The sequence below is a fragment of the Ctenopharyngodon idella genome, chromosome 9, assembly GCF_019924925.1.
Source record: "Ctenopharyngodon idella isolate HZGC_01 chromosome 9, HZGC01, whole genome shotgun sequence".
NCBI classification, from domain to species: domain Eukaryota; kingdom Metazoa; phylum Chordata; class Actinopteri; order Cypriniformes; family Xenocyprididae; genus Ctenopharyngodon; species Ctenopharyngodon idella.
This window is the reverse complement of record NC_067228.1, coordinates 33,987,924-34,013,418: the sequence shown is the minus strand read 5'-3', so window position 1 is coordinate 34,013,418 and position 25,495 is coordinate 33,987,924. Positions and strand designations below refer to the sequence as shown.

The 25,495-nt window shown below is 37.4% G+C and overlaps 2 protein-coding genes and 1 long non-coding RNA gene across 8 annotated transcripts; 2 read left to right on the top strand and 1 right to left on the bottom strand.

The window, feature by feature from the left end:
* The first annotated feature begins 572 nt into the window (after positions 1-572).
* On the top strand, positions 573-17,550 carry casp10 (caspase 10, apoptosis-related cysteine peptidase). 3 transcript variants are annotated; one of them, XM_051906695.1, is made up of 11 exons: positions 573-720; positions 5,753-6,051; positions 7,670-7,775; positions 7,868-8,009; positions 8,311-8,375; positions 10,045-10,072; positions 10,415-10,480; positions 10,565-10,641; positions 12,776-12,887; positions 13,244-13,742; positions 16,737-17,550. In XM_051906695.1, the coding sequence occupies exons 2-11, from the start codon at positions 5,756-5,758 to the stop codon at positions 16,891-16,893; spliced, it is 1,548 nt and encodes a 515-aa protein (XP_051762655.1). In that variant the 5' UTR covers positions 573-720; positions 5,753-5,755; the 3' UTR covers positions 16,894-17,550. The 3 variants fall into 3 exon arrangements, with proteins under 3 accessions (XP_051762655.1, XP_051762654.1, XP_051762653.1); XM_051906694.1 differs by lacking the exon at positions 573-720 and having other exon boundaries at positions 5,493-6,051; positions 7,868-8,003; XM_051906693.1 differs by lacking the exon at positions 573-720 and having other exon boundaries at positions 5,609-6,051.
* On the bottom strand, positions 13,369-20,584 carry LOC127519189 (uncharacterized). Its single transcript, XR_007931742.1, has 3 exons — positions 20,480-20,584; positions 13,636-13,752; positions 13,369-13,517 (listed from the first exon to the last, which is right to left on the bottom strand). It is a non-coding gene; the product is annotated as an uncharacterized LOC127519189 (long non-coding RNA).
* prkra (protein kinase, interferon-inducible double stranded RNA dependent activator) lies at positions 19,573-25,491 on the top strand. Of its 4 annotated transcripts, none has more exons than XM_051906707.1 (8): positions 19,573-19,766; positions 20,063-20,244; positions 20,349-20,430; positions 20,520-20,589; positions 23,069-23,186; positions 23,276-23,370; positions 24,884-25,046; positions 25,133-25,491. In XM_051906707.1, the coding sequence occupies exons 1-8, from the start codon at positions 19,753-19,755 to the stop codon at positions 25,288-25,290; spliced, it is 882 nt and encodes a 293-aa protein (XP_051762667.1). In that variant the 5' UTR covers positions 19,573-19,752; the 3' UTR covers positions 25,291-25,491. The 4 variants fall into 4 exon arrangements, with proteins under 4 accessions (XP_051762667.1, XP_051762668.1, XP_051762665.1 ...); XM_051906708.1 differs by having other exon boundaries at positions 19,629-19,766; positions 20,038-20,244; XM_051906705.1 differs by having other exon boundaries at positions 19,643-19,766; positions 20,006-20,244.
* Positions 25,492-25,495: the final 4 nt, after the last annotated feature.

Below are 25,495 nucleotides of genomic sequence, written 5' to 3'. Positions count from 1 at the left end.
AATTTGGACCCTAGCCTACTGTATCATATCTTAGAGTAAAGTGCATTTGTAAGGAACAAACTATAAGATATGCACCATTATTGGGTAATTACAGTAATAAAGATGAGCTTACGAACATCAGAATATGTTATACAAAACAACGAGCGCTACTGTAAAAAATCTACTTATAACGAAACCAACAGTCTAGCAGCAGACAACAACAGCAGCTCATTATTTCTTCTGTTTACGAGTATTTTGATGCTCGCTAGATTTAGCAAGTTTAAATTACGTGTTTCAAAACGTTTTGTACCGGATGCAGTACTGTAAACGCACCAAGCAATTACAAAAAAGAGAAGAAAAATGGCACTTTCTCAACGGTCCCTTGTTTCAGGAGCTCTTCCCGGGTTAACTAACTCACATTGCGACCGCTTTTGCGCATATTAGGCATATGCTATAGTAAATATAAATGGAAAAGGTTTGGGGAATATTATCAGCCTTCTACTTTTTATAGCGATACTATTTTGGAGAGATGAGCCTTCGCCGTTTTTCTGTGTGGAATAACGAAAACAAAACTAAAACTGCATAGCTATAGCACGCGGAGTTGTCTTAGGAAAATGAAGGAAGTTCACATAGGCGTGTCCACAAACTACTTTCGATCTGTAGGGTAGAAATGAATGTTGCAAATAAATATTCGTGACAAAGTCCTGATATCTTCACAGTGGGTTGTCGACACTGAAGGAGGTAAGAACAAGATTGGCCCTTAACTTGTTGATCTATTTTCTGCCATGAAGCCTCTCAGTCACGAGATGAGTTTAACTCGCTTACAGGATCGATAGTGTTATTTTTGTAGAGCGTGACTAATTTGGACTGTACTGTAAGAAAGAACCACATTTATTGGTGGGGATTTTTTTTTTTTCCATTCTTATGACTGGAAACTTTTGAATCTATACACCAAAAAGACTGATTCCTGGGTACAAACAAACTATGTGCCAGTAAGCGGCAACATTTTTTTTTGTGTGTGTTGTGAGTGATTGATTTATTTACTTAAAGTCACCATACAATTTCAATTGTTTTCCGAGAGCAACCTGTCACTCACGTTTGATCGCAGCAATAATAAGACAACAAATTCCTGAAGGACAAAATCAAATCCCCCCTCACATTTTTTTTTTTTTCTCATCCGAGAATCCATTTCGACAAATCTTATTTTTAATTTTGTCATTTCATCTGAATATCAATATTTGTGAGATTTAGTCAGTCGAAACAGTTTGTGGTTAATTTATCTAAATTTGTGTCTCTGGAAAATAGTGATCTGTGACACTGACATTTTTGTGTCTGTTTGTTAAAGAGGGATTTGTGGAGTAAAAGTTATAGTTTTTATTTTGAAGTAAAAAGATAAAATTAGACCCTTGGGGTAAGCTGAGCCACCCAGAAGGCCCCGAGTAGCATGTTGTTACTAGTGTTATTATCTTTAAATTTAATGATTAATGGGTTTATTATTCAGTATGTCCTTGAATTAGATGTACATTACAGACATTGCTTTCATGAAGACCTATAAGTTAGTTGAGTGAAATCATTAAATTTGCATTCGTAGTGTTGCTAATATGACATATCTTCAGTTAAAATATGGGCAATTAAATATGTAAATATTCATATGCATATATAAGCCACAGAATAATTGTACCTTTCAGATGAATCTCTTACTAGGATTCTTCTTTGTCTGTCATCGGTTATTTGATTATTCAACCTAATTGTCAAAACTCATTTTTAAATAGAATAGTATTTTACATCAATGACACTCTAAAAAATATATAAACATTAATAGAAATGATGTCAAAAATCATTTATACATTCTGTAAAAGTTTAGCGACCCCAGGGGTCAACTTACCCCAGGAGTGGGATCATTTTACATTTTGTTATATCACAACTAAATTAGTAAATGTTTCTGTTTATTTCCTATAATAACACATTGGCTGATGCATCATCTTCCTGCACACTAAACTTAAATATTCTAAATATTTTACAATTTAAAAGTAAATGCACATTGTTCTTAACTTTAAGATCTGTTTAACTTTTATCTAACCTATAGGGTATATGTCGAATGTCACATGACCAAACCAGAAAACTGATCTCATTGCATCTGCTTGTCAGAGAAAGTGTTAACAGCAGTATGATCTGACGGCATATCTATGGACTTTTAAGATAATCAGCGAAACTATCTAGTTCAAATTGTTATAGGTGTTTTATTCTATTAAATATCAAAACGTTAGTTTGAAGAAGAAAATTTATAAAAAAGCTTTTAAATATCATGCATACGCGGGGGACATCAGTTATGCTCATCTTTGCTCGCTCCTTTTGAGTTGTCTTGAATAAAACAGCTCATTTTTTCATGAAGCACATACAAATGACATATACCAGAAGAGATCTGATCTGTTTCACAGAATACGGAAGTTAGATTGCGTATAACCCCTACAGACACCATGACTGAGCAGTGTGTACTGTGCAGGTGATGTCTGACACACCTGTGAGTCAGAGTGACCAGCATTGAACAGTAACGAAGAAAGTTGCGACACTAACCGAACTACATTTTTTTTCAGTAGGATGACAGTAGTTCAGCTTTTTTCAAAGTGTAGCATTTCCAGTAACAAACTACTTTTCCTACGAGTAGCTGAAGCGTGACCAAACTATCAGGATGAGCTGAGGGAATAATCAAACACGCTCACCTAGATTGTCTCTCGTTTATGATTTGTGATTTATTAGTATGACAGATATTCATACTATACAGTCATATTGCCTTACAGCATTTACAGCTAACCTGTGTACAGATAGAATTGAAAAAAATACTAAATATACAGTGTAAAAAAGGAAGAAGTTTCACCTAAATAAAAAAAAAGAAAAAAAGAGTGATCCGTCGCCTTTTTCACCTATTAAGAAGTGCAGTTTTTGTATTTGTGTGTAGCCTATACTATATGTTTAAATATTTGGTATTTTTCTTGTATTTCTGTGTATTTGGTGCAACTACAACACTCTCAGTTTTGTTATGATTGGAGTGTAGACCTTTCTTCCTGTGACAACCACGTTTTCCTGTGTCTGCAGGTTTCTATGGAATGGTTGCATCAGCTGGGTTTGTATCTTGTTGTCAGGTTTATTTTGTTTCTGTCACTGTGTAGTCTAAAGTGGTGTACTGTATTGTCTTTTTAGGGGTCAGACAGCATTGCATTTGATTTTTACTTTGTTGCTATGTTCGAGTTTCATGTAAATTTATGCGTTATTTAAATTTAGCATTTATGCTGTAATTTGAGTAAATCTGACAAGTTTAGCAGTATTATACTGTACAAAAAACACTTGTGCTCTTGTCACTTCTGTCATCATTTACTCACCCTTATGTTGTTCCAAATCTGTATAAATTTCTTTGTTCTGTTGAACACAAAAACTTTCTTCAAAATATCTTCCTTTGTGTTCAACAGAACAAAGAAATTTACACAGATTTGGAACAACATGAGGGTGATTCAGTGATGATAGAATTTTCATTTTTGGGTGAACTATCCCTTTAAGGGTAAAAACACTTGTGCATGACTTAAGGGTAAAAACACTCATGTGTGACGTATGGGTAAAAACCCTTGTGCATGACATAGGAGTAAAAACACGGCGTCTCCCGGGCTTCCAGTGTGTCAGCTACACCACTATTTGGAATAACATGAATTTTAAAAAAAATTACACCCCCTCACGCATTACACTCCCCCTTAAAAAAACTGATAGTTTTACAATACCAATAACTTAGGGTAATCACTCCAAAAAATTAGGAAAATTAAAAATTGGTCAAGCAACCAATTCTACCAAAACTGTTCAATCAACAGAGATGCCTGTTGGCAGAGATGCCAACAGAGAACTTTTTACTACGAATAAATCATACCAAAAACTAAATGTTGCATTATATCCAACTGTTGTTAAAATTTACATTTTAAAATAAAATCTAATTAACTTTAATGCAAAAATAAAACTTTTTTTTTTTTTTAAAGAACAAAGATCAATTAAAAAATATATATATATCTTGTGAAATGGCATGATGGGTCAATAACTGCTTTGCACATTATTTTAATTCACTACAGGGTTGCCTGTTTTTTTATTTATTTATTTTTTTTAGGCCTAGATAATTGTAGTGTTATGAATACATTTTGCGGTTAGTTGCTTGTGTAAATGTGCTCTGTATTCCCTGGGATCTGGATGTTGTCAGGAAGGTCATGCTTTCAGTTTTATTGAGGTTGGGCCTATACAGGTCTTACAGGATTTTACCTGTAAGACCTCATTTTAACTGTAAGACCTCACTGGGGCCCAACAGAACCAGGCCGTCTGCTTAGAGCAGGTGTTTGATGTCTGTCATGAAGAGTGAGACTAGTGACTCCTCAATAAACAGCAATTTAACAACCATGTTCAAGGTCCAGAAAGGTACTAAAGACACCTTTAAATTAGTCGATGTGACTGCAGTGGTTCAACCCTAAAACAACGTATGAGAATGACACAGAAGATTTTGTTGAATAAAGACGTTATTTTTGTTTTGTTTTTGTTTACAAAAAGTATTCTTGTCACTTCATAACATTAAAGTTGAACCACTGCAGTCACATGGACTAATTTAAAGGTGTCTTTAGTATCTTTCTGGACCTTGAACGTGGTTGTTAAATTGCTGTCCATTGAGGAGTCAGACAGCTATTGGATTTCATCAAAAACATCTTCATTTGTGTTCCGAAGATGAACGAAGGTCTTACGGGTGTGGAAAAATATGAGGGTGAATAATTAATGACATAATTTTCATTTTTGGATGAATTAACCCTTTAAATATCTCTTGCATCATCGATGCAGCTGTGCTTGTCTCAGATCGCTTCTTTGATATTTCACACGTAGTGATTGTCATTCATTTGTCTTTAAACGGAAGTTGCTGTTTTCTTATCTGTAGTCTCAGTCTCAGACGTCACGCCCACGGACCCTTGGCTGAATGTCTGATGCATATGGCACACTTATCTATAAAAAAAAACATCTCAGCAGTATAAAAGTCATCATCTGGTTGGTTGAATTCTAGAGGATGTCCGGGAGACACGTGTTGCGTTCTTTAACGGTCTGCTTGGAAGCAAATGCGGCGACGCCAATCCCCCTCGTAGAAGAAGAACATGTCATGTTTACAACTGTGACATTAAGCGCTTATCAGGATCAAATAAACGCTGGATTTTCAAAAGTATGTGAAGTTCGCGGCTCCATTGTTGCAGTAAACTCGCACAATGTTCTTGAATAAATTTATTAGATGCACACCGGTCTGTTATTGTAGGGACATCGACTTTCATTTTCACGCCCCTAAACCTGACGCGGAACAAAACGAACTGTGATTGACAGTCAAACATCCTCTTGGGCGGTCCTTGGCCAATGAAAGCTGAGATAGAGTCCAGACGTTCTGCCATGAGTCTGAAGAGACTATCTTATCTGTGATGTGTATGAGAGTGAAATGGCTTCTGTAATAAGGAAAATGTAGGGCTGGACTACATAGGATTTTGGCCATTGATGACTAAATTGAGGTAGATCTGAATGACAGAGATTTGCAGTCAGTTTCGAGGATATTTAGTCCCACCCTCCGCCACAACACACGTCATGAAGAGAACTGATGTGGTTTCGACAGGAAGGGGAAGTTAACATTTCCGTTTTGTTAACTTTAAAGGAAATGTTGGTATATCATCTTTATGCAAACAACAGCATTGTGTCATACAGCAGAGCCTCATTTCTCTGTGAGCAGGAGATGGAGTTTCAGCAGGTGCTGTTAAGAGTACAGGAGTCTCTCACTGGCGATGAGGTGCAGGACATGGTGTTCCTGTGCTCTGATCTCCTCAGTCCAAAAGACCTCAGCACTGTGACCTTAGGCAGACAACTCTTCAGTCTTCTGGAGAACAGGGACCTGCTGTCATCGGAGGATCCATCTCTGCTTCTAGAGCTGCTCAGGATCATTAAACGGAACAGCCTGCTCCGGAATCTGCACTCTGATGCTTTTACACAAGCCAACAGCATGTTATATGCTCAACGGATCTCCCCATATAGGTGAGGATGCTGCTGTTAGTATAATAGACCTTATTCAGAGCAGCGCCATGACGGGTATGAAAGCGAGGCTGTGAGGGATAGACTTACCTTGTTGTTTTCAATGGCATCTGCTGTAAAAAGCTGTATAAAGCTCTTAGATTGCTCATAATTTTCCACAGCTCATATTGTCTCTAGTTTTTTTTTTGTACTGAAATATCTTGGAAATATATTTTTGCAGTGTTTCGTAAGCAGAACAATCCAAAATCGCATTAAATAACAGTACAACCCACTGAAAAGGTGTATGTCCCTCACAGACTTGCGTTCTTTCCCATTAAAGATGGCACTGCTGTGAATAAGGTCTGTAGAGACATGTTTGTTGACAGGGTGTGTCCAGCTCATGCATTCAGGAATGTTGGCCAGGAAAATATCTACTATCCAAAAAGCACTTGCCTATTATTTAAGCTTCTTCATCTTCTTCTTCTTCTGAGACCAAAATTTCTAAAATGAATACAGCCCAAACCCTTCTAGCTATGACCACCAAACTTGTGCCAGACTGACTCAGGTTGCTATATCTTTTCTAACTAATCAGACTTAAATTTTTTTTGTAAACCAGGTGATCAAAACTACAAAAAATCCCACAGATTGTCATTGAGGAGTTTCAAAACTTTCAAACATTAATTCTTACTGAATATTTAACCTACACCCACCCTCTATCTATTTAGAAACATGCCAGCAACGTATTAAATCAGGCTAGCAATGTGCTAGAAATATGCTAGCAACATACTAATGCTGCCTTCATGTGCTATCGGAAATTTGATCATTCCAACTTCTGAAGTCGTGATTACGAGCTCATCGCATTCAAGTTTCAAAATGGGAGGGCGTTCATGTGCAAGTTTTACCTAGGAAACTCGTATTTACGATAATTCTGAGAGCACGTGAAGGCAGCATAAGTCATGCTAACATGCTAAAACATGCTAGCAATGTGTTAAATCATGTTAGAAAGATGCTAAACATGTTATAAAAGTGCTAAATCATGCTAACAATGTTATTTCAAACTTTCAGACTCTGTTGTCGAGCCGACATCAAAGTTTGTTATCAAACTTTGCTCATCTAGTTGTGCTTAATGTAGTGTCTAGTGACTTTTTGGGTTGTCTGTATTTTACAAGGAACTTAAAGGGTTAGTTCACCCAAAAATAACATTTCTGTCATTAATTACTCACCCTCATGTCGTTCCACACCCGTAAGACCTTCGTTCATCTTAGGAACACAAATTAAGATATTTTTGATGAAATCTGAGAGGTATATGACTTTTGTTTTTTGTTTTTGTGCACAAAAAGTATTCTTGTCACTTCATAACATTAAGGTTGAACCACTGCAGTCATGTTGACTGTTTTAACGATGTCTTTAGTACTTTTCTGGACCTTGAAAGTGTTGGTTATATTGCTGTCTATGGACAAGTCATATACCTCTCAGATTTCATCAAAAATATCTTAATTGTGTTCTTACGGTCTTACGGGTGTGGAACGACATGAGGGTGAGTAATTAATGACAGAAAGTTTCATGTTTAGGTGAACTAACCCTTAAAGTAATACAAAGTAACTTTGTAATAATGAACAGTATTTATTTTTCTGTATTTCAGACAGTTGTTGTACGAGCTGTCTGAGTCCATCTGTGATCAGGACCTGAAAAACATTAAATTCCTACTGATCAAAACACTACCGCGCAAAAAACTGGAGAAGGACATGGTGAGAGTCGCCATCAAGGCCTCAGTTCTCTGACGTCACATTTCTGCATGTGGTGTTTGACTAAACCTTCTTTTAAAAATCACGTCTTTTAGACGCTGTTGCAGTTGTTCTTGGAGATGGAGAAGGAAGACCTTTTGGGTGAAGATAATTTGGACGTTCTGAAGGACATTATAGCAAGCATCCATCCTGGTTTAGAAAAAAGAATTATTCAATACAAAACAGAGAGTTGTGAGTGTGAGTGTAACTGTTTACTTATTTAATGATGTGATGTGTGAAATATATATCTATGATTTATTAAGTTGTCTCTATTATATTCAAATAAGTTAAACTACTATAAATCAAGACTGCAAGGAGGTTAACCCTCTGGGGTCTGAGGTGTTTTTTGATCTTGTAGACTAGAGTTTTTGCTACAAAATGATGTGGAAATCATGATTGATTTCATGCATGATGTACAATGTGAACTGTGATCCATGGAATTATTATAGTTGCATTCTATAGAATTAGAATAATTGCATTATTTTCTGTCTTATTGCAGTTGGTGGAAGGGTTATTGCTCAGGAAATCGGGATTAATTCTTCCAAGTCGGACACAACAGCTCTGGTAAACTTCATTTGCCTAATTTGGTATAAATGTGCATATTTTACTCATCCTCATATAATCTTTCTTCTGTGGAACACAAGAGGGGGGATGTATAATATGCTTATTTCCATGTGTATGCATGAATAATATTTGAAAGTTAGAGTGGAAGATTTTCAGATTTTCATTGAGTACTGACTTTTTACAAATCTGTTGACTTCAAAAGACTTACAGTGACACTACAGTTCAAAAGTTTGGGGTCGGTAAGATTTTAAAATGTAGTGACAGAAGTCTCTTCTGCTCACCAAGGCTGCATTTATTTGATCAGAAATACAGTAAAATCAGTAATAATGTGAAATATTATTACCATTTAAAATAACTGTTTTCTATATGAATATATGTTGAAATGTAATGTATTCCTGTGATCAAAGCTGAATTTTCAGCATCATTACTCCAGTCTTCAGTGTCACATGATCCTTTAGAAACATTTCTGATTATTATCAATGTTGAAAACAGTTGTGCTGCTTCATATTTTTGTGGAAAACATGACACATTTTTATGATTAATAGAAAGTTCAATAGAGCATAATTAATTTGAAATAGAAATATTATATTAATTGAACGATTATTTAACACAATTATTGGTGGGCGATATGATCAGAGTCTTATTTCATGATATGAGTCATTTTAAATATCAGTGAAATTTCATAATTTATCAATACTACAGCGAAAAATACTAGGTAAACTAATGTAATAAAAAGGTCCTCAAAACAATTAGGCAAGTAAACAGTCAGCAATACAATAAGAACCAAGGAACTAACTACAAACAAAATGGGGAAATGAAAACAACAGAACAAAAATACAAATTAAATAAACAGTGTTTTTCAGGAAGATGTACTAACAGTGGTATTCAGATAAGTAATAGCCAACAACAACAACAACAAAAGAATGATCAAATGTAAAATAACACTGCATAGTCTTACTGTACACATTAAATACAGATGAATCCTTATTAAAACTACTTAAGTTATTCAGTCAGTGAGTGATTTTTCTTTGTCATTTGCTGTTTATTATTAATGACAGACTGCAGCAGGAATATTAGGCTTCTGTCACTTTAAGAGCTAATGCATGGATCCAGTATACTGTTACACACACATTTTCTTTCTCAACTGTGTATGTTTACTTAAGACATAACCCACTGTGTTCATTTTAACATTTTTGTGTGTACACGTTTAGGCGTGTATCCGAAGCCCAATTGCTTATCCGCATTCGGCTCGGAGCGCGCGCACAGAAAGCCACCTGGGGAACAGAGTCTCTTTTGCGGTTTTGTTCCACTCTTAATATCACTTTTAATATCTTGTTTTCATAATCACTGGAAGCCAAAATCGAAATGGAAAATAAATTACAATTAATCACACAGCCCTAATCCTTGCTAAAAAAAAGTATTAATTTATTAAAAAAAAAAAAAAAAAATCATAATATTCTTGATGACCCCAAAATTCTGAACAGTTGTGAATATAATGTATATGGACTATTTGTATGGTAATTTTTGTTTTGGTGTTCGACAGCCATTGTATGGAAAAGAGCAGCATGAACATTATGTTAAGCATCTCATTTTGTGTTCCACCATGGTAAAATAGCCCTTTTTACTATGTAGCTGTAAAACTTTGTCTCTTTCTGTCTATGTCCCACAGCCCTCACCGCTGACATCAGTCTCATCAGGTGAATTTATTTGCATGCTCTACAGGAAGTAATATTATACGAAACTCCACCTAAAATTTTACACATTGAACAATTCATAAAAGCTGCTTCAGTTCTGCAGCTTATGTCATGCTGTATAGCTGGAAACCAAAAGATTTGTGTTTTTGTCCTTCACTTTCTTTATAAACAGACACAGGTGTCAGTATAAAAACCCAAACTTCTAGCGAAACATAATTCAGAAATTACTTGGTGCAACTTTAACACTATTCACAAGGACTGGGAAATCATGCAAATTGAAATATACAAAAATAACAAATGTTGCAAACTCAAAGCATATTTGTTTGGCACTGCTCTTTTTGACAGTTGACGCAATGGGGGAGCAGGTGGACAGACTTAGTCTGACTGAAGGGGCTACTGGGATTAGTGGAGGTATCGTAGTAAATGTCCAATACAGCATCATGTTTGATCTCTGTTTTTAACCTAAACTAAAAACGTCTCATCTCTATGTCGTAGATCACAGCCAACATTCGGAATTTAACTCAGTATTTGAAGAAGAGAGCACAGACTTGCCTGTGACTGAAAATCCAGAGGTAAGATCCAACCTTTTACACATTAGACCTTTATTCTGGGTTCAATACATGTTTAGCTTAAAATTGACTCATGTTTTCTTTAAAAAAAGAAAACTAAAGGTGAAAGTTAAGGTGGTTAAGACACTTATAATGGAAGTGAGTTCTGCCCACTGTAATCAGCAGTAGAGCAAATGTTTTTACAACTTGTGTGTTCACTTGGGGATTGTTTTTGTTATAGATGGCTAAATACAAATGTGCACAATTCCTACCACAGCGTTGTTCAGTTGTTAATTCTGAAACTTTTGGTTTCACAGACAGGGCTTAGATTAAGCCAGGATTAGGCCTTAGTTCAATTAGGACATTTAAAGTGCCCCTAATATGCTTTTTCAAATATTACCTTTCATGCAATGTGTAATGTAGCTGTCTGTGAATGTAAACGATCTGCAAAGTTGTGAAGCCGAAAGTGGACGATAAATAAAGTTATTGTCTCAAAAGAAAGAATCGACTCTAAACAGCCTAAACGAGTCATTAGGAATTCGAATCCCACTTCTGTGATGGCCACACGTCACTGTGTAACACATTTGCCTAATGCCCGCCTGTGTTCTTCATTGGCTTACATTATTACTGTCTTACTGAAATACTTCTGCTAATCAGCTGTTGTCCACTATTACCTAAAATTGTGTCCATTAATGCAGATTGTCTGTTGTTCTTACTACTCTGAGTAATGATTAAGGATGGAGCAAGATTTGTTTTACAAACTTTAATGTTACATCAGTCATTCACGTTAGTGCTGTTATTGATACAGTGAATGATGCAGTTCCCACATTTGCACTGCAATAAATTAGAAATATACACAACAGTTTGTTGATGGACATACACTTGATAATGCTGATGGTGAGGAATTACAGTTGTAACATCTCATAATGTACATCAAACTGAGTAGCGTATCACTGAGAAACGTCCTGCTCAAGTTGTTCTTGCGAAGGAGGTTTGGGTTGAATAACTAGTTCTTCCAATGTTTCATCATCGGACTCGCGCTCGGATTGATATGGTAAAATCTATGCCATCATTACGGTCTTTACAGTGTGTACAATCACTAAAATTGAGAAAGCCTCCGGTGCTGAAGTTCAGTTATTGTAATGCCATTTAATTACCGACAGGCGCTGTAAGTGGTAGACCAATCACAACAGACTGGGCCATCTGGCCAATCAGAGCAGAGCAGGCTTACGGAAAGGAGGGATTTAGAGAAACTGAAGCATCGGACGAGTCGTTTGAGAATCATTGAAAAATGTGGTGATGTGCAATGTAAATTATGAGAAAATGAAAGCATTTTTTGACCTCTGATGCATGTAAACCTGTTATAGGAGACCTCCAAATTAAAATTAGGAACCCTTAAAATAGCGTAATGGGGCACTTTAAGTAGATTTTTTAAATATGCCTTAGAAAAAAAAAACATTACTAGTGCATCTTGACAATGGCACTGACATATTTTAAGATATCTCAGTACAAGTTGCTTTCAGGTAAAACAGCTCAAACATGCATTGATAGTCTGGGACTAGCTTAAGCCTTGTCCGTGTTTACTCTATAGTGATTTTCCATGGGGGAGAAAAGGTTCTCACATTGCGTTTAGTTCCCTTTTCGAACTTCAATGCTACGGCAAGGCTTTAGCGCTATGATGCAGCGTCTCGTTTTCTCCTCAGGGAACCGGGTTACATATGTAATTCTGGGCTCATTAGCTTGCCTGTATGGTGTTCATTATCAATAATGTGCAAACTTTTGGCACCACTTTCTTTCTTTACCTCCACATTAAGCTCTTTCTTAGTAACAATTTTTTATTCACAATATTTTGAATAAGGTCTGCTGCATTCGAAAATGTGGGCGACATTTCCAGTTTCAAGTTCTGTGAACGAAGTTTTTTCGAGGGAACAGAATACTTTTGCAAAAGAATGCAAATGTTTTTTGAGAAAATGCAAGGTTCTCGGAGGAAATCAATACTTTTGCGAGAGAACACAAAGTTTCTCAGGGGAACGCAATACTTTTGTGAGAGAATGCAAATGTTTTGCGAAAAAAGTATCTCAGAGGATCGCTAAATTTGCAAGAGAACCAGACGTTCTTCACATCCACATGCCTTAACACTTTGTCTCTTGTGTGATAGATCCAGCAGTATAAGATGAAGGGGGACAGAAGAGGAGTCTGTGTAATCATCAACAACTATGACTTCGGGGCATGCAGGATGAAAAACAGAGAAGGAACTGACATTGACAAAAGTTAGTGTAACAAACACAACTACATAAACCAAACATCATGCATGCCAATAGCCTGATAACCATCATAACACAATCAGCATGTTAGTTGCTGTGTGGTTTTTATTGTGTTGCTTTGTGGCGGCTAGGGTTTTTTGTTTCCAGCCCAAGTCAAAAGAGCCTAGCCTTTATGATATGCTGGTTTCTAGATATGATTCAGTTCCTCTTTCAAAAAATATAAACAAATTTGGTTCACAAAATCAGTGCAATAAACAGTGAACTCTGTCAAAATTGGACCCCAAACTTAAATATGTGCGCTAGTAAGCTGTAAGCACCAGTCGGTACGTCACTGTGTGTAATTTGTGTTTGTGTCCATACAGACAGACTGGAGGTTGTGTTTCAGTGGTTGGGCTTTGAGGTCCTGGCCGAACAGGACTGCGATCGAATGCGCATTCTGCAAGTGTTGAGGGACCTGGCTGCTCGTGACCACACGCTGGCGGATTGTGTGGTGTGCTGCGTGCTAAGCCACGGACGGGAAGACGGTGTCGTCGGGGTAGATGGAAAGACTGTCACCTTTAAAGAGCTGATAGAGACTCTGAGTCCATATCAGTGCTCCTCCCTCTACCAGAAACCCAAACTGTTCTTCATCCAGGCCTGCAGGGGTACCAGAGAGCAGAGAGCAGTGTTTAGTCAAAATTTCTTAGAAGATGAGGACATGCCAGTCAGCGATGCAGCTGTACCCAGAGACTCCATCCCTGAGGCGGCGGACTACCTGTTAGCCATGTCCACTGTACCATCCTATGTCTCATTCAGGGAAAAGGAAAAGGGATCCTGGTTCATACAGTCCCTCTGCCACAATCTGCAACAGCTGGTACCAAGGTGAGCACACCTGCAAAGACAACACGATCCTAAGTTTATTTAAATCTTGCTTTGATGCTTTGTGCCTTACTGTCCTCAGTATAATAAATGATTCATTGCATTAAAAATTGCTGCTGTAAGAAAATGCTGCCCTTGACTTTAACAATTTCTGCCCCATTTCAAATCTTCCGTTTTCGGCAAAAATACTAGAATGTAGGGCTGGACGATTATGGCCTAAAATCAAAACCTCGATTAATTGAACATTTTACCTCGATTGCGATTAATGAACGATTATTTTGTTTCTGGTTTTTTTTTTTTTGGCCCTCATAGTTCACTGACAAGGTTTATACTGTAAATATGATTGACTATTAAAGGTGGGATATTTTTTACTATTGAAAGAGTGATCTGACATAACAGCTCAATTTCAGCAGTTATTTTATCTATGGTTCGTAACATTTCTTACAGATTTCTGCTCGTTTTAAATCAGATACAGATAAATTAGCACAGTACCAGTAATGAGAGCGACTGCGTGTGTGAATTAGTCATACCATCTCTCTATTAATTGTGAAGCTGTGGGTTGTAAATAGTTCCTTCAAAAGTAGAAAAATATATGCTATAATAAGCTACTTTAGTGATAAATCACAGGACAGCGCTGACAACTAGTTTATGTGTTCCTCTCTGTGCGCGCAATCTTTGCGTCTTGCGCAGCTACTGTTTGTATGAGTGTTCATGCCACAATGCAGCTGCGTGAGCACGGTAGCTCGGAATAATATACATCTGATCATCTAAAATCACTTGAATGTCCAAACTGGTAAACCTTAAAACAAATACAACTGACAAAGTTTAGTGAAGACGCAAGGCTCACCGCTCGCACGCCGTCTCTGTGTTGAACCGGCGTTCACCTCCGTGTTGCTTTTATGCCACTGACTGGACGGGATGGAGTTAAAAATCCAAAATAACCAATGGGAAAATTACGTCAGTTAGAGGTTCTGGATTTCGGTTTCGATTAATCGTCCAGCCCTACTAGAATGTATTGTTCCCTCTCACTTGTATAACCTCCTTACAGTTAATAATCCCTTCGAACCCCTTCAGTTTTTCGTAAATTTCACAGTACTGAAACGTCTCCAGTCAGGGTTGCCAATGACTTGTTGATGGCTTCTGATTCTGGCACTATTTCCATTCTGATCTTTATTGATCTCAGAGCCACTTTCGATACTATTAATCATAGTATTTTATTTAATCACCTTGAAAGTTCTTTGGGTGTTTTGGGGGTGGCTTTAAACGGGTTTAAATCCTGTTTTGCTGACCGTTCCCAGTTCATTGCCTTGGGTGGTTACAGGTCTGAAATCAGTTCAGTTCTACTGGTGTTCCTCAGGGCTCAATTTTAGGCCCTTTACTCTTTAAAATCTATTTGTCACAACTTGGGCGTCTGTTCTGATCACTCGGCCTTCATTATCACTTTCATGCAGACGATATTCAAATCTACATACACTTTAACCTGGTGAAAATCTGGATGTTTGCTTTCTTTCTGATTGTGTTTCTGAGATCAAGATATGGATACATTACTATTTTCTCTGTTTGAATAGTAGTAAAACTTATGTTACTTGGTTTCCCCGCCAACATTGCAAAGCTGGTTCACTGACTCTGTCTGTTGATGATCCTGTTTTGGAGTCTCAAAGAAAATTGAAGAACCATGGTGTAATCTTTGATGCCAGTCTTACATTTGATCCTTATGTACAGAGCACTGTTAAAACATCTTTTTTATGCATCCTATGCTAATTTTTTCTGTAGATAAAAAGTAGTTATTTGTTGTCTCTTCGATTGACTACCGTAATACCCTTTTAGCCAGAGTATCTAAATCTAGACTAAATCTAGACTAGACAATTTGCAACGTGTACAAAACCCGGCTGCCAGGATCCTGACTGGGACCAGGAGATGCAATCATATCACTCCTATTTTGGAGTCCTTGTACTGGCTCCCGGTCAGGATCCTTGTTGATTTTAAAATCATGATGCTGACATATAAAGTATTACATGGCCTGGCTCCACATTTTTTATCCGAGTTACTAACTCCTTGCATCCCAAATCGTAGACTGCGCTCTTCACAGTCCAATCTGTTGGCTGTTCCTCAAACCTGTTAAAATCTATAGGTGACAGGGCATTTTCTTATGCTCCTATCCTATTTGTTACGGAGGGACTGAGACAGTAGACGTGTGGATCCATCTGCAAAAACTTTATTTACCAACAAAGGCACAAGTATGATATGGGCAAGACAAAGATCATTCCAGGGACAGGCAAAGGTCAACAAACGGAGAACTTAATCCAATGGGCAAGGCTAGAGGGTAATCCAGATATTTAGGCTAGAGTCCAGGCGTGGGGCAAACAGTATCCAAACAGAGCCAGACAAGAGAGGTAATCCGAGGCGAACAAGAGTCCAGGGCAGGCAGAGAACAGGCAGAACATGGGAAACCAGGCAAGGATTAAGGGCAAACTAGCAAGACTAGATAAACTATGAAAACAAGGAATGGCTCTGTAAAGTAGCTATCAACTAAATAGTGATAAACGCTAAACAATACTCGACGATCGGTGAGCTTGTGAGTCAGTGCTTTATAGCCCTTGTGATAGACTATAGGTGTGGAAGTGATTAGGGCAATGGAACATGGGAAATGTAGTCTGAAGTAACCTGTAACTGTGTGTGCCATGAAAAAGTCTTAATGGTGAACGGGTGACCTCTGGTGGTGAGTAGACGTAAACAGCACGCGCAGGATACATAACAGAATTCTTCATTGGCTAACAACATAGCATACCTTATCATTTCTGTCACATATTTACTCATTAATTTTGATAATTTTATTTACTTTTTTTTATTTGCATTCAGTATGCAGTATTCCATTCCAAACATACAGTGGGTTAGTGGTTGAGGTTTTATCCACTTATTGAGTTGGAAGTAACTGTAATTTTAATTGTCTAAATTTGACTGGACATTTGTGTGTCTCTCTGTCTTCTGTCCATGTAGGGGAACAGATCTACTCTCCATTCTGACGCAAGTGAACAGTGATGTGAGCAAAAAGACGGACAGAAGTGGACTGAAGAAGCAGATGCCACAGCCAGAGTTCACCCTCACCAAGAGAGTGGTTTTCCCTGTCCCCAAAACTCGCCTACCCCTTCCATAATGTCATGCTGCAGACCTCGATACCTCTCAAACACATTAGCATACACAGTGTACCTGCTGTTCATCGACAATGTTTACATGTTGAGCTGGGGTGAAGATATATATATATATATATATATATCATGAATCGACCACATATTGCACACCTAGGGATGTGGTTCAATAGACCTGCCAGCTAATGTACATTCAAATGAAGGATAAATGCAATATTTTTGGTGACTATCTTTTATAAGTAGCTTTTGACAAACTTTCAGTAACGCTTTTTTTTTTTTTTTTTTTACAAATGATGTAGTGAATACTGAATACTGATCGTGAATACTGTCGTATTGTTTCATTCAGGACAGTCTTGCACAATTATGAATTGTTCATGGGACATTACATTTCCAACATCAATCAAACACTGAAACAATGCTATGAATATTCATGCTGGGAAAAGGGGTATGATGGGAAAAACTGTAGCCTATTTTATTGCACTATGTATTTGTCCAGTAAGCAATTCGTATGACAGTTCTTTTCTCATAACTGATGCTAAAACACTTTTGCTTGTTGCTCTAGATAAGAGTGTCTGTGGGCCCTATCTAAAAGGGTTGTCCCTATTCTCTTAATGAGTAATGGGTGTGTTTTGGGTGTAACGTGCAATAAACCAATCAGAGTGTCATCTCCCATTTCCTTTAAAAGCCAGTTGCGCTCGCGCCATGGCGGATTCGCTGTTTACGTGGTGGAATTTGCAAGTGGAAAAACTGAACGCTTCTCTAAGCGAAGAAACGAATCTACTCATGCGCGAGGTTAAAGTGTAAACAGAAAATCTACGGGACGAGCCGAATTCCACCAAAGCATTTTTATCTTTATGCACACAATAATAATCTTTTACATTGTGATCCTTTTATTTTTAATATTTGGCATGTTTGTGTGCTGCTGCACATCCGTGTGTGTAATAAGCAAGAGTATGTGCGTTGTGCACCCGCATATAGCCGCATATTACTAACACGCTCTTTAAATAGCAAAACAAATATTGCGCCATTGACTTTAGACCAGGTTTCAGTTGGTCAATGGCGCAGTTGTTTTCAGTTGCCTCAAAATAGCAACACGCCAACAACGCACCTGAACACACCTCGTTTTCAAACCAGCACACCTATGGGTGCACAAATGGGCTGAAATGCATTTGCTATTTAAACAATGTGGCGCAGGACTGTGATAAATGATAACTGCGTCGGGCAGAAACTAGCAAAAAATACTTGCGTCGCACCTTGCGCCGCATTGCGCCGGGTGTATGATAGGGCCCTATGTCTTAGATGTCGACTGGGCATAGTTTCTACACAAGAAGTGACTGTTGAAACTCGCTGTTCATTTGGCAAATAATGACATTTTAAGGTAAAAGCGAGGCCTGCTGCTGCTGTTTATTTGTATTTACACCTTAACCTCCTTAGTCCCAGGAAAAAAAAAAAGTTTTTTGATTTTAGTATTTTTCATGTTATTACATTATTTAGAGCTGGGGTGTCCAACAGTTTTGAAAAAATTATATTTTATTCATGTGTTATGCTATGTCCTCATAAGTGGACACCAGGACTCAGTTGTTTAAAAAAAAAAAAATGACATGAAATTACATAAATAGGCATAAACAATGGGTTTTTTTTTTATTCAATCAATTTTTAGGTTTCAGGATTTTTTTAAACAAACTTTGTTTAAAGATGATTGTCAACTATGTTATGAAAGATATAATGGAATTAATTGAATTGATGAATTGATTACTTTATGCAATATATGTGTAAAATAGCCATACATGGTTTTTCCCATTCAATGCAATGTATCTATACACTGTATCTAATTTGCATATTAATGTGTTCTTGGAGCAACATGTAATGAAAAAAAGAAGTGTAATAATGGGAGTAATAGTTGGCAACATTTTCATAATAATATGTAATATTTCATAGTAATGTTGATATGTAATTTCTTTCCCTATTCACTTGTGTCTCCTTAAATGCCTGATAATCATGCTTTAAGTCCTGGTGTCCTCTGTAGTGGACATATATGAAATCCATGCCCTGTTTTGTAACAGAAAATCATATTTTGATTAGAAACTCCATAAAATGTTCCTGAGATGTTGATTTATAACAAACAATTTGAAAATTAGTCAGATTTAAACGATAATTACAAAATATGATCATATTTCCATAAGAGTGCTAAATTTTATTTTTAATTAAGAAAAGTCCTAAGCATGTACAGCCTCACAGGAAGACAACAGCACACAAAATTAAGTGGAAAATTCATTTCACAATTCACTACAAGGACTTCCACCAGAGACCATGATTAATACATTGTACCAAATACTTTTGTATTTGTTTTTATATTCAAACTTCTACTTTATTGTTATTGTATATTTGAAATATTTTTTTAATTGCATATATATATGTGTTTCAATGTGTATGATGTTACTAATGCAATGCGAAGCTTCCTTTTACCGTGTCAAAATAAAGTTCAAGTCTGAATCAGTTTGATTACAACCGACACAATCCTTTGAGAGGCGGAGCCGGAGATTCTCATTGAAAGAGGAGATGGCAACCTCTGCGCAAAACGGGTAACATGAATAGCTCTCAAGTCAGCCAATCAACTTCGCCATATAGTTATGCAAATAATGTTAAATGTTAAAAGACAGACGTCAGTTTGTAATGTGACGAGCTGTCTAAAGCAGTCTTCCGCGTGTTAAAGCATCTACGCATTGTAGCTAAGCTTGGGGGCTTCCCCTGGGGGAGGGGCTCTGGCGGAGTACTGTTTGGAAGGCGGGGCTTATAGCCAGTATAGAGGAATACTATTGGCCAGTGCTTTTGCCAATTCACGTAGAAGCGGCATCCGGATAGCAATAATGGCTGATTCTCAGTAAGGAGCCCTTAAATTTAACATACAAGATTTTCTTCGATCTTCTACATATATGTATAACGTTTGTTGTATTTCAACAACACGTACGTGTCTGTTCAGTGTAATATCTGCGGCGGTTTGTACTGAGTTGGGTGCCAGACTGTTTTGATTGGCGGGATGTATTGTTTAGTGTCTCTTACTCACTGTTCAGTATCTACATTATATATTTGATATGTTTATGTGCTGTATTTTTTCTTTAGTTCACTCTTTGCGTTTTGTTCTGACGAGGTAGTAACAAGATATTGTTCCAACGTTAGTCCCAGTGTCAACATGGCTCACCAACGCGTCTGCTGTCAGGATAAAACACCCATCCAGCTCCTGCACGAATATGGCATCAAAATCGGCAGCGCGCCCGAGTACGAGCTCATACACGCTGATGGAGACGCGCACGAGCCTTCTTTCATGTTTAATGTCACTATAGGAGACGTGTCATGCAAAGGTCAGACATTTATATGTCATTTATTTACATTATTATTGTAAGTAGCACCTAGTATGAGTATAAATACACTAGTATTCTAATAGATAATCGTTTTGTTCTTAAAGGTCAAGGATCCACTAAAAAGGCGGCTAAACATGAAGCTGCAGAAGGCGCCTTAAAATTATTGAAACGAGACACCCAGCTAAAGTAAAATACACACTGTAGAGAGTGATATAAACTATTATAGATCACTTACTTCATTTAACACTGATCCCTTTGTTCTGTATCTTTCACAGTGATCAGAGAGACAACAATGGCCTCTCTCCTGAAGCTGGTGACGCATCCAATCCTGTGGGAATACTGCAGGTATCTGATCAAGCTCTTCATATCTTGAAGCACAACACCAGTCACCACTGGTCAATTATTATCATTGTTATGGGAAACAGTATTGCTGGATCCAAAATCGAAAACTTCCCTACTATATAGACCTTATGACCTTTTGACTTCCGGTTTGTATTTCCACAGCGATCTTACGTATTTATGAATAAACTGCTCGTTTTAAAATCTTCCCGGTCTACTGACATTTGTTAAGACATCTGCTTTAAACATAACAATGCTCATGATAACTTTCATTAACTCTACAAGTAAATCCACTTCACCAGCTAAATATTCTTTGACAGCGATGCCATAGAAATATACAGAGCTACCGCGAAAATGGAAGTTCAAAGACAATATTATAAAGATGGCAGCTCCCTTGTTTCTCTAGCGCATAAGGTCTATAGTATTCAGGAGTATATTTGAGTGAAATGGCTTCTCAAACAAGAACAAATGTGGGGCGGGGCTTGATTTTGTTCGAGGGGAATTGATTGGATTGTTATTGGTGGATCTCATGTGAGTGACAGGTTGCTCCGCCCTCATCATCAGAGAAGAGATGTCCGCTGCAAGACAGAGGGGAAGTTATTATGATTAAAGTCACCATGAAATCAAAATCGAAAATTCCTATTTTCTATGGAATATTGCAGTATTTATTATAAATGATTTATCTGTGCACGTCGTTATTTATTTTTTTAAAAAATTCATGTCTCATAATCTTGAATCAGAATAACTTCCCCTCCCTCTTGCGGTGACATCTCTTCTCTTCTCTGATGATGAGGGCGGGGCAACCTGTCACTCACATGAGATCCACCAATAGCAAACCACAACCATCCAATCAATTCCCCATGAACAAAATCAAGCCCCACCCTACATTTGTTCTTGTTCCAAAAGCTGTTTCACTCAAATATGGGCCATTCTACAGAATTGGTGCAAACTGCTGTCCCACAACAACAACAACAACAACAACAAAGAAACACATTTAAAAAGCATTTAAGTATTCAAATTTTAGATGTTTACTAAAATCCTTCTATTATCTATTGAATCCCATAATAATATTTAAAATATCAGTAAGCTTAATATATATAAATTCAACATTTATTGGGTACTTTCAATTGGGAGGTGGCTGTCCCGAACCCTAACCCCTAAATTTCAACTTATGAAAAAAAATTTTTTTGAAAGTGAAATTTAAAAAAAATATATTTTTAAATCATGATACTTTATGTAAAAAAAAATGTGTCCCGTATTTTCATGTCCCTACCGTAACAGTGTCTGTTTTAGTCCATTGGCTGAGACTGATTTTAACACACTTCTACATTTTCGAGGTACCATCATTTTGAGTTAAATGCGTTCAAAAGTCTGAAAATCTGTGTGTAACTTTAAGAAACGTCACTACCAAACACTTTTTTTTTTTCCTCAAACTTTTTTGGGTGTTATTCCATAAAAATGTAGTTTTTGTGTGTGTACAACTGTTTAGAACTGTGCTAGCTAACCATGTGCTGATTAGCATCTTTGAGCTAGACTCAAAAGTATCTAAAATTGTCACTAAACAGTCATGACTGAAGCATGTCATCATTGTTTTGGTAGTTACGAAAGGGAACACAATAATTTATTTGGGGAAATAAAAACATTTTTGTACAGTTATGCAAATCATTAGTATTTTAATATGTATTAATAGCGTTTTAGTATGCGAGTTAAAATTCTGTAATGTGATGTGGTGTCTACCAAAACATTACTGTCACCGAAAATGTGCAGTCACGACCAGAACATGGGATGTTTTGTCAAGAATTATCAGCTAAGATGTTATTATAGTGTTTGTTCAATGTATATTCAAACTAATGAATCCTTCACTTTAAAATCAGTATGATAAACTTTATGCTTTTTACAAAGAAAAATTGGATTCAAAATACAACAAATTTCATAAATTACATTTGAAATATTGTTAAAATTGTAATTGTTATTGATTTACCTGTGAACTTTTTTTTTTTTTTAAATAACAAAAAATATACTTACAAGGTAGATGTAAACAAAATCTTAATAGGTCAATGTATTCCTTATTAAATTATTTATTATTGTGTTTTGGTGGTGACAAATTTGGGGAGTGAAAAAAAAATATTCCAAAACTTTGTGAAAATACAATTGGAGATTTAACCGCACAATTACTAGAAATGTGTACGTTGGATATTATACAATTTGCATACTACAACATTTGTGAAAAAATACTTTTTTTTTTTTTCAAGACGTTTCGAACTTTGACTTTGGACCAATTCTGTAGAATGGCCCTTATACGTCACAATAGAGAAGAAAAGACGAGCACAACTTTCATTCTGACTTTAAAGCTTATGAGGGGTCATGAATTCATAATAATAATGATGTGCACAGATAAATCATTTGTAATATATACTGCAATGAAAAATAAAAATTGTCAATTTTGATTTCATGGTGACTTAAACACTGTTGTGTGGTCTGTCAGGAGCTGGCCATGCAGAGGGTGTGGTGTCTGCCGGAGTATGTGGTGTGTATGGAGTCGGGGCCTGATCACATGAAAGAGTTCACCATTACCTGCCGCCTGGAAGGACTGGAGGAGACAGGTGCCGTTAGCTGCCTTTCAAACAGTGATGTCAGGCTGCAGTCTGAGTGCAGAAGGACTGATGCTTTGTGATGTGCTTTTGCTCTTCAGGGACCGGCAGCTCCAAAAAGCTGGCCAGACGAGCAGCAGCCGAACGCATGCTGGGAAAACTGCAGAGTTTGTCCGGATCTCCCGATATCACATGGGTTAGTGACATTCACCTATTCAGAGACGTGTTGTGATTCTTTCACTAAAAATTCCTGATCGATCTTTAAAGGATTAGTTCACTTTCAAATGAAAATTAGCCCAAGCTTTACTCACCCTCAAGCCATCCTATGTGTATATGACTTTCTTCTTTCTGATGAACACAATCGGCGTTACATTAATAAATATCCTGACACATCCAAGCTTTATTATGGCAGTGAACGGAACCAATGAGTATGAGTTGAAGAAAGTGCCTCCATCCACATCCATCCATCATAAACGTACTCCACACGGCTCCGGGGAGTTAATAAAGTCATTCTGAAGTGAAGCGATGTGATTGTGTAAGAAAAATATCCATATTTAACAATAGTGTTGTCAAAAGTACTGACTTTGGAACCAAGTCAGTACTGAAATTTTAAAAATGTGATGCTTTGAGCGCAGTTGAGTGGATTTGTAAACACCTCTGATTAGCCATTGTGTTCACACGCTCAACAGATATGTCTGTGATTGGCTACAATGATCAATGCTTCAAAACGTTGTAAATAGACATCAGTGAAGCTCTTCACCAAGCACTTACACAGATACACACAGGAGCGTTTGAAAGCAGGCATCTATCAGCGTCTATGTGCTTTCAAACTCTCGTGCGTTGATCATTGAAGCCAATCACAGACATATCTGTTGAGCGTGTGAACACAGTGGCTAATCAGAGGTGTTTATGAATCCGCTCAACTGCGCTCAAAGCATCATTTTAAAAATTTCAGTACTGACTTGGTTCCAATTTGTTAAATATGGATATTTTTCTCACACAAACGCAGACAGGAATGTTCCAGGATCAACAAAACATGTTGAACATGCCTTATTTGGCAAAATCACGGCGACCAATTAATCACAATGAATCAAGAACACAGTGCCACACTTCACTCTGAAATATGCAGGGTGTCAGATTTATTTTAATTTTACACTTCTATGATGTAATTAATTAGCTTTTCATCAACTCAAGAACCCCCACAGCTTCCTCAGAAAACCCCAGGGGTTCGGTGCACGATTCATAAAAAGCATAATTTATATCTTCATGATGAATTTTCATAGTTTAAGATTGAAAGTCTGGCTCTGGGACAATTATAAAACAATAAAATCTACACATTTAAGTAGCTTTTAAATAGCAAAAGTAAATGACAAAAAGACATGGTAAAAAGTTTGCAAGGCAGTTTCAATGTGACTTTCATGTAACAAAGAAAAACCAGCTCCTGGAACATTAAAGTGACTGAAGTTGAAGAAAATCCTTTAAATAGAAATTGACATGTCACCTTGACTTGTAAGAGATTTGCATTTGCAAGCCGTTGCATCAATATTTCAGCATGAGGAATTGTTTTGGAATTGAATCATGGCTGACTGATTCACCATCGAGTCGTGAGATTGCACACTCACGATTGTACTTTAGATGATTTGGGATTTAAATCGGATCAGATGTGATCATATGTCCAGTCATGAACCCCTGTCCCCTGTGGTCCCCAGAGCCCACCTTCTCGTGTGTATGTGGAAAGCTTTCGGCATTCAACGGGGGAGAAGATTTCTCTCCTGAGGAGGACACCTCTCAGCATCCCAAACACAGACTACATTCAGATGCTCCTGGAGGTCTCTCTGGAGCTGGGCTTTCAGGTCGCCTACATAGACATTGGTATGTTCACGTTCCTCACTTTGTTACTGTGTGTTGTTTTGTGTCATCAGGGTTGGAAGTGTTGGATATTTGTGTGTGTTTTGCAGATGAGCTGACAGTGAACGGGCAGTACCAGTGTATGGTGGAACTGTCCACCAGGCCAGTGACGGTGTGCCACGGCACTGGGATGACCAGCAGTAACGCCCACAACGCCGCAGCACACAATGCCCTGCAGTACATCAAGATGGTCGCTAATAAACACTAATAACAGGTCTGGGACCGTCGTGCACATTATGTTGCTGATGCTGAACTCAGATCTTAGAGCAGACCTGCACGTTCTGATCCCTGAAGCGGCTGCGGAGCGACTGACCCGGGCCTGTTTCACACGAGCACTGCAGCCAACTGACACGTTCTGCTGTAAGAGATATGGCTCTATGCAGAAAATAAATTCATTTCTAGGTCACAACACT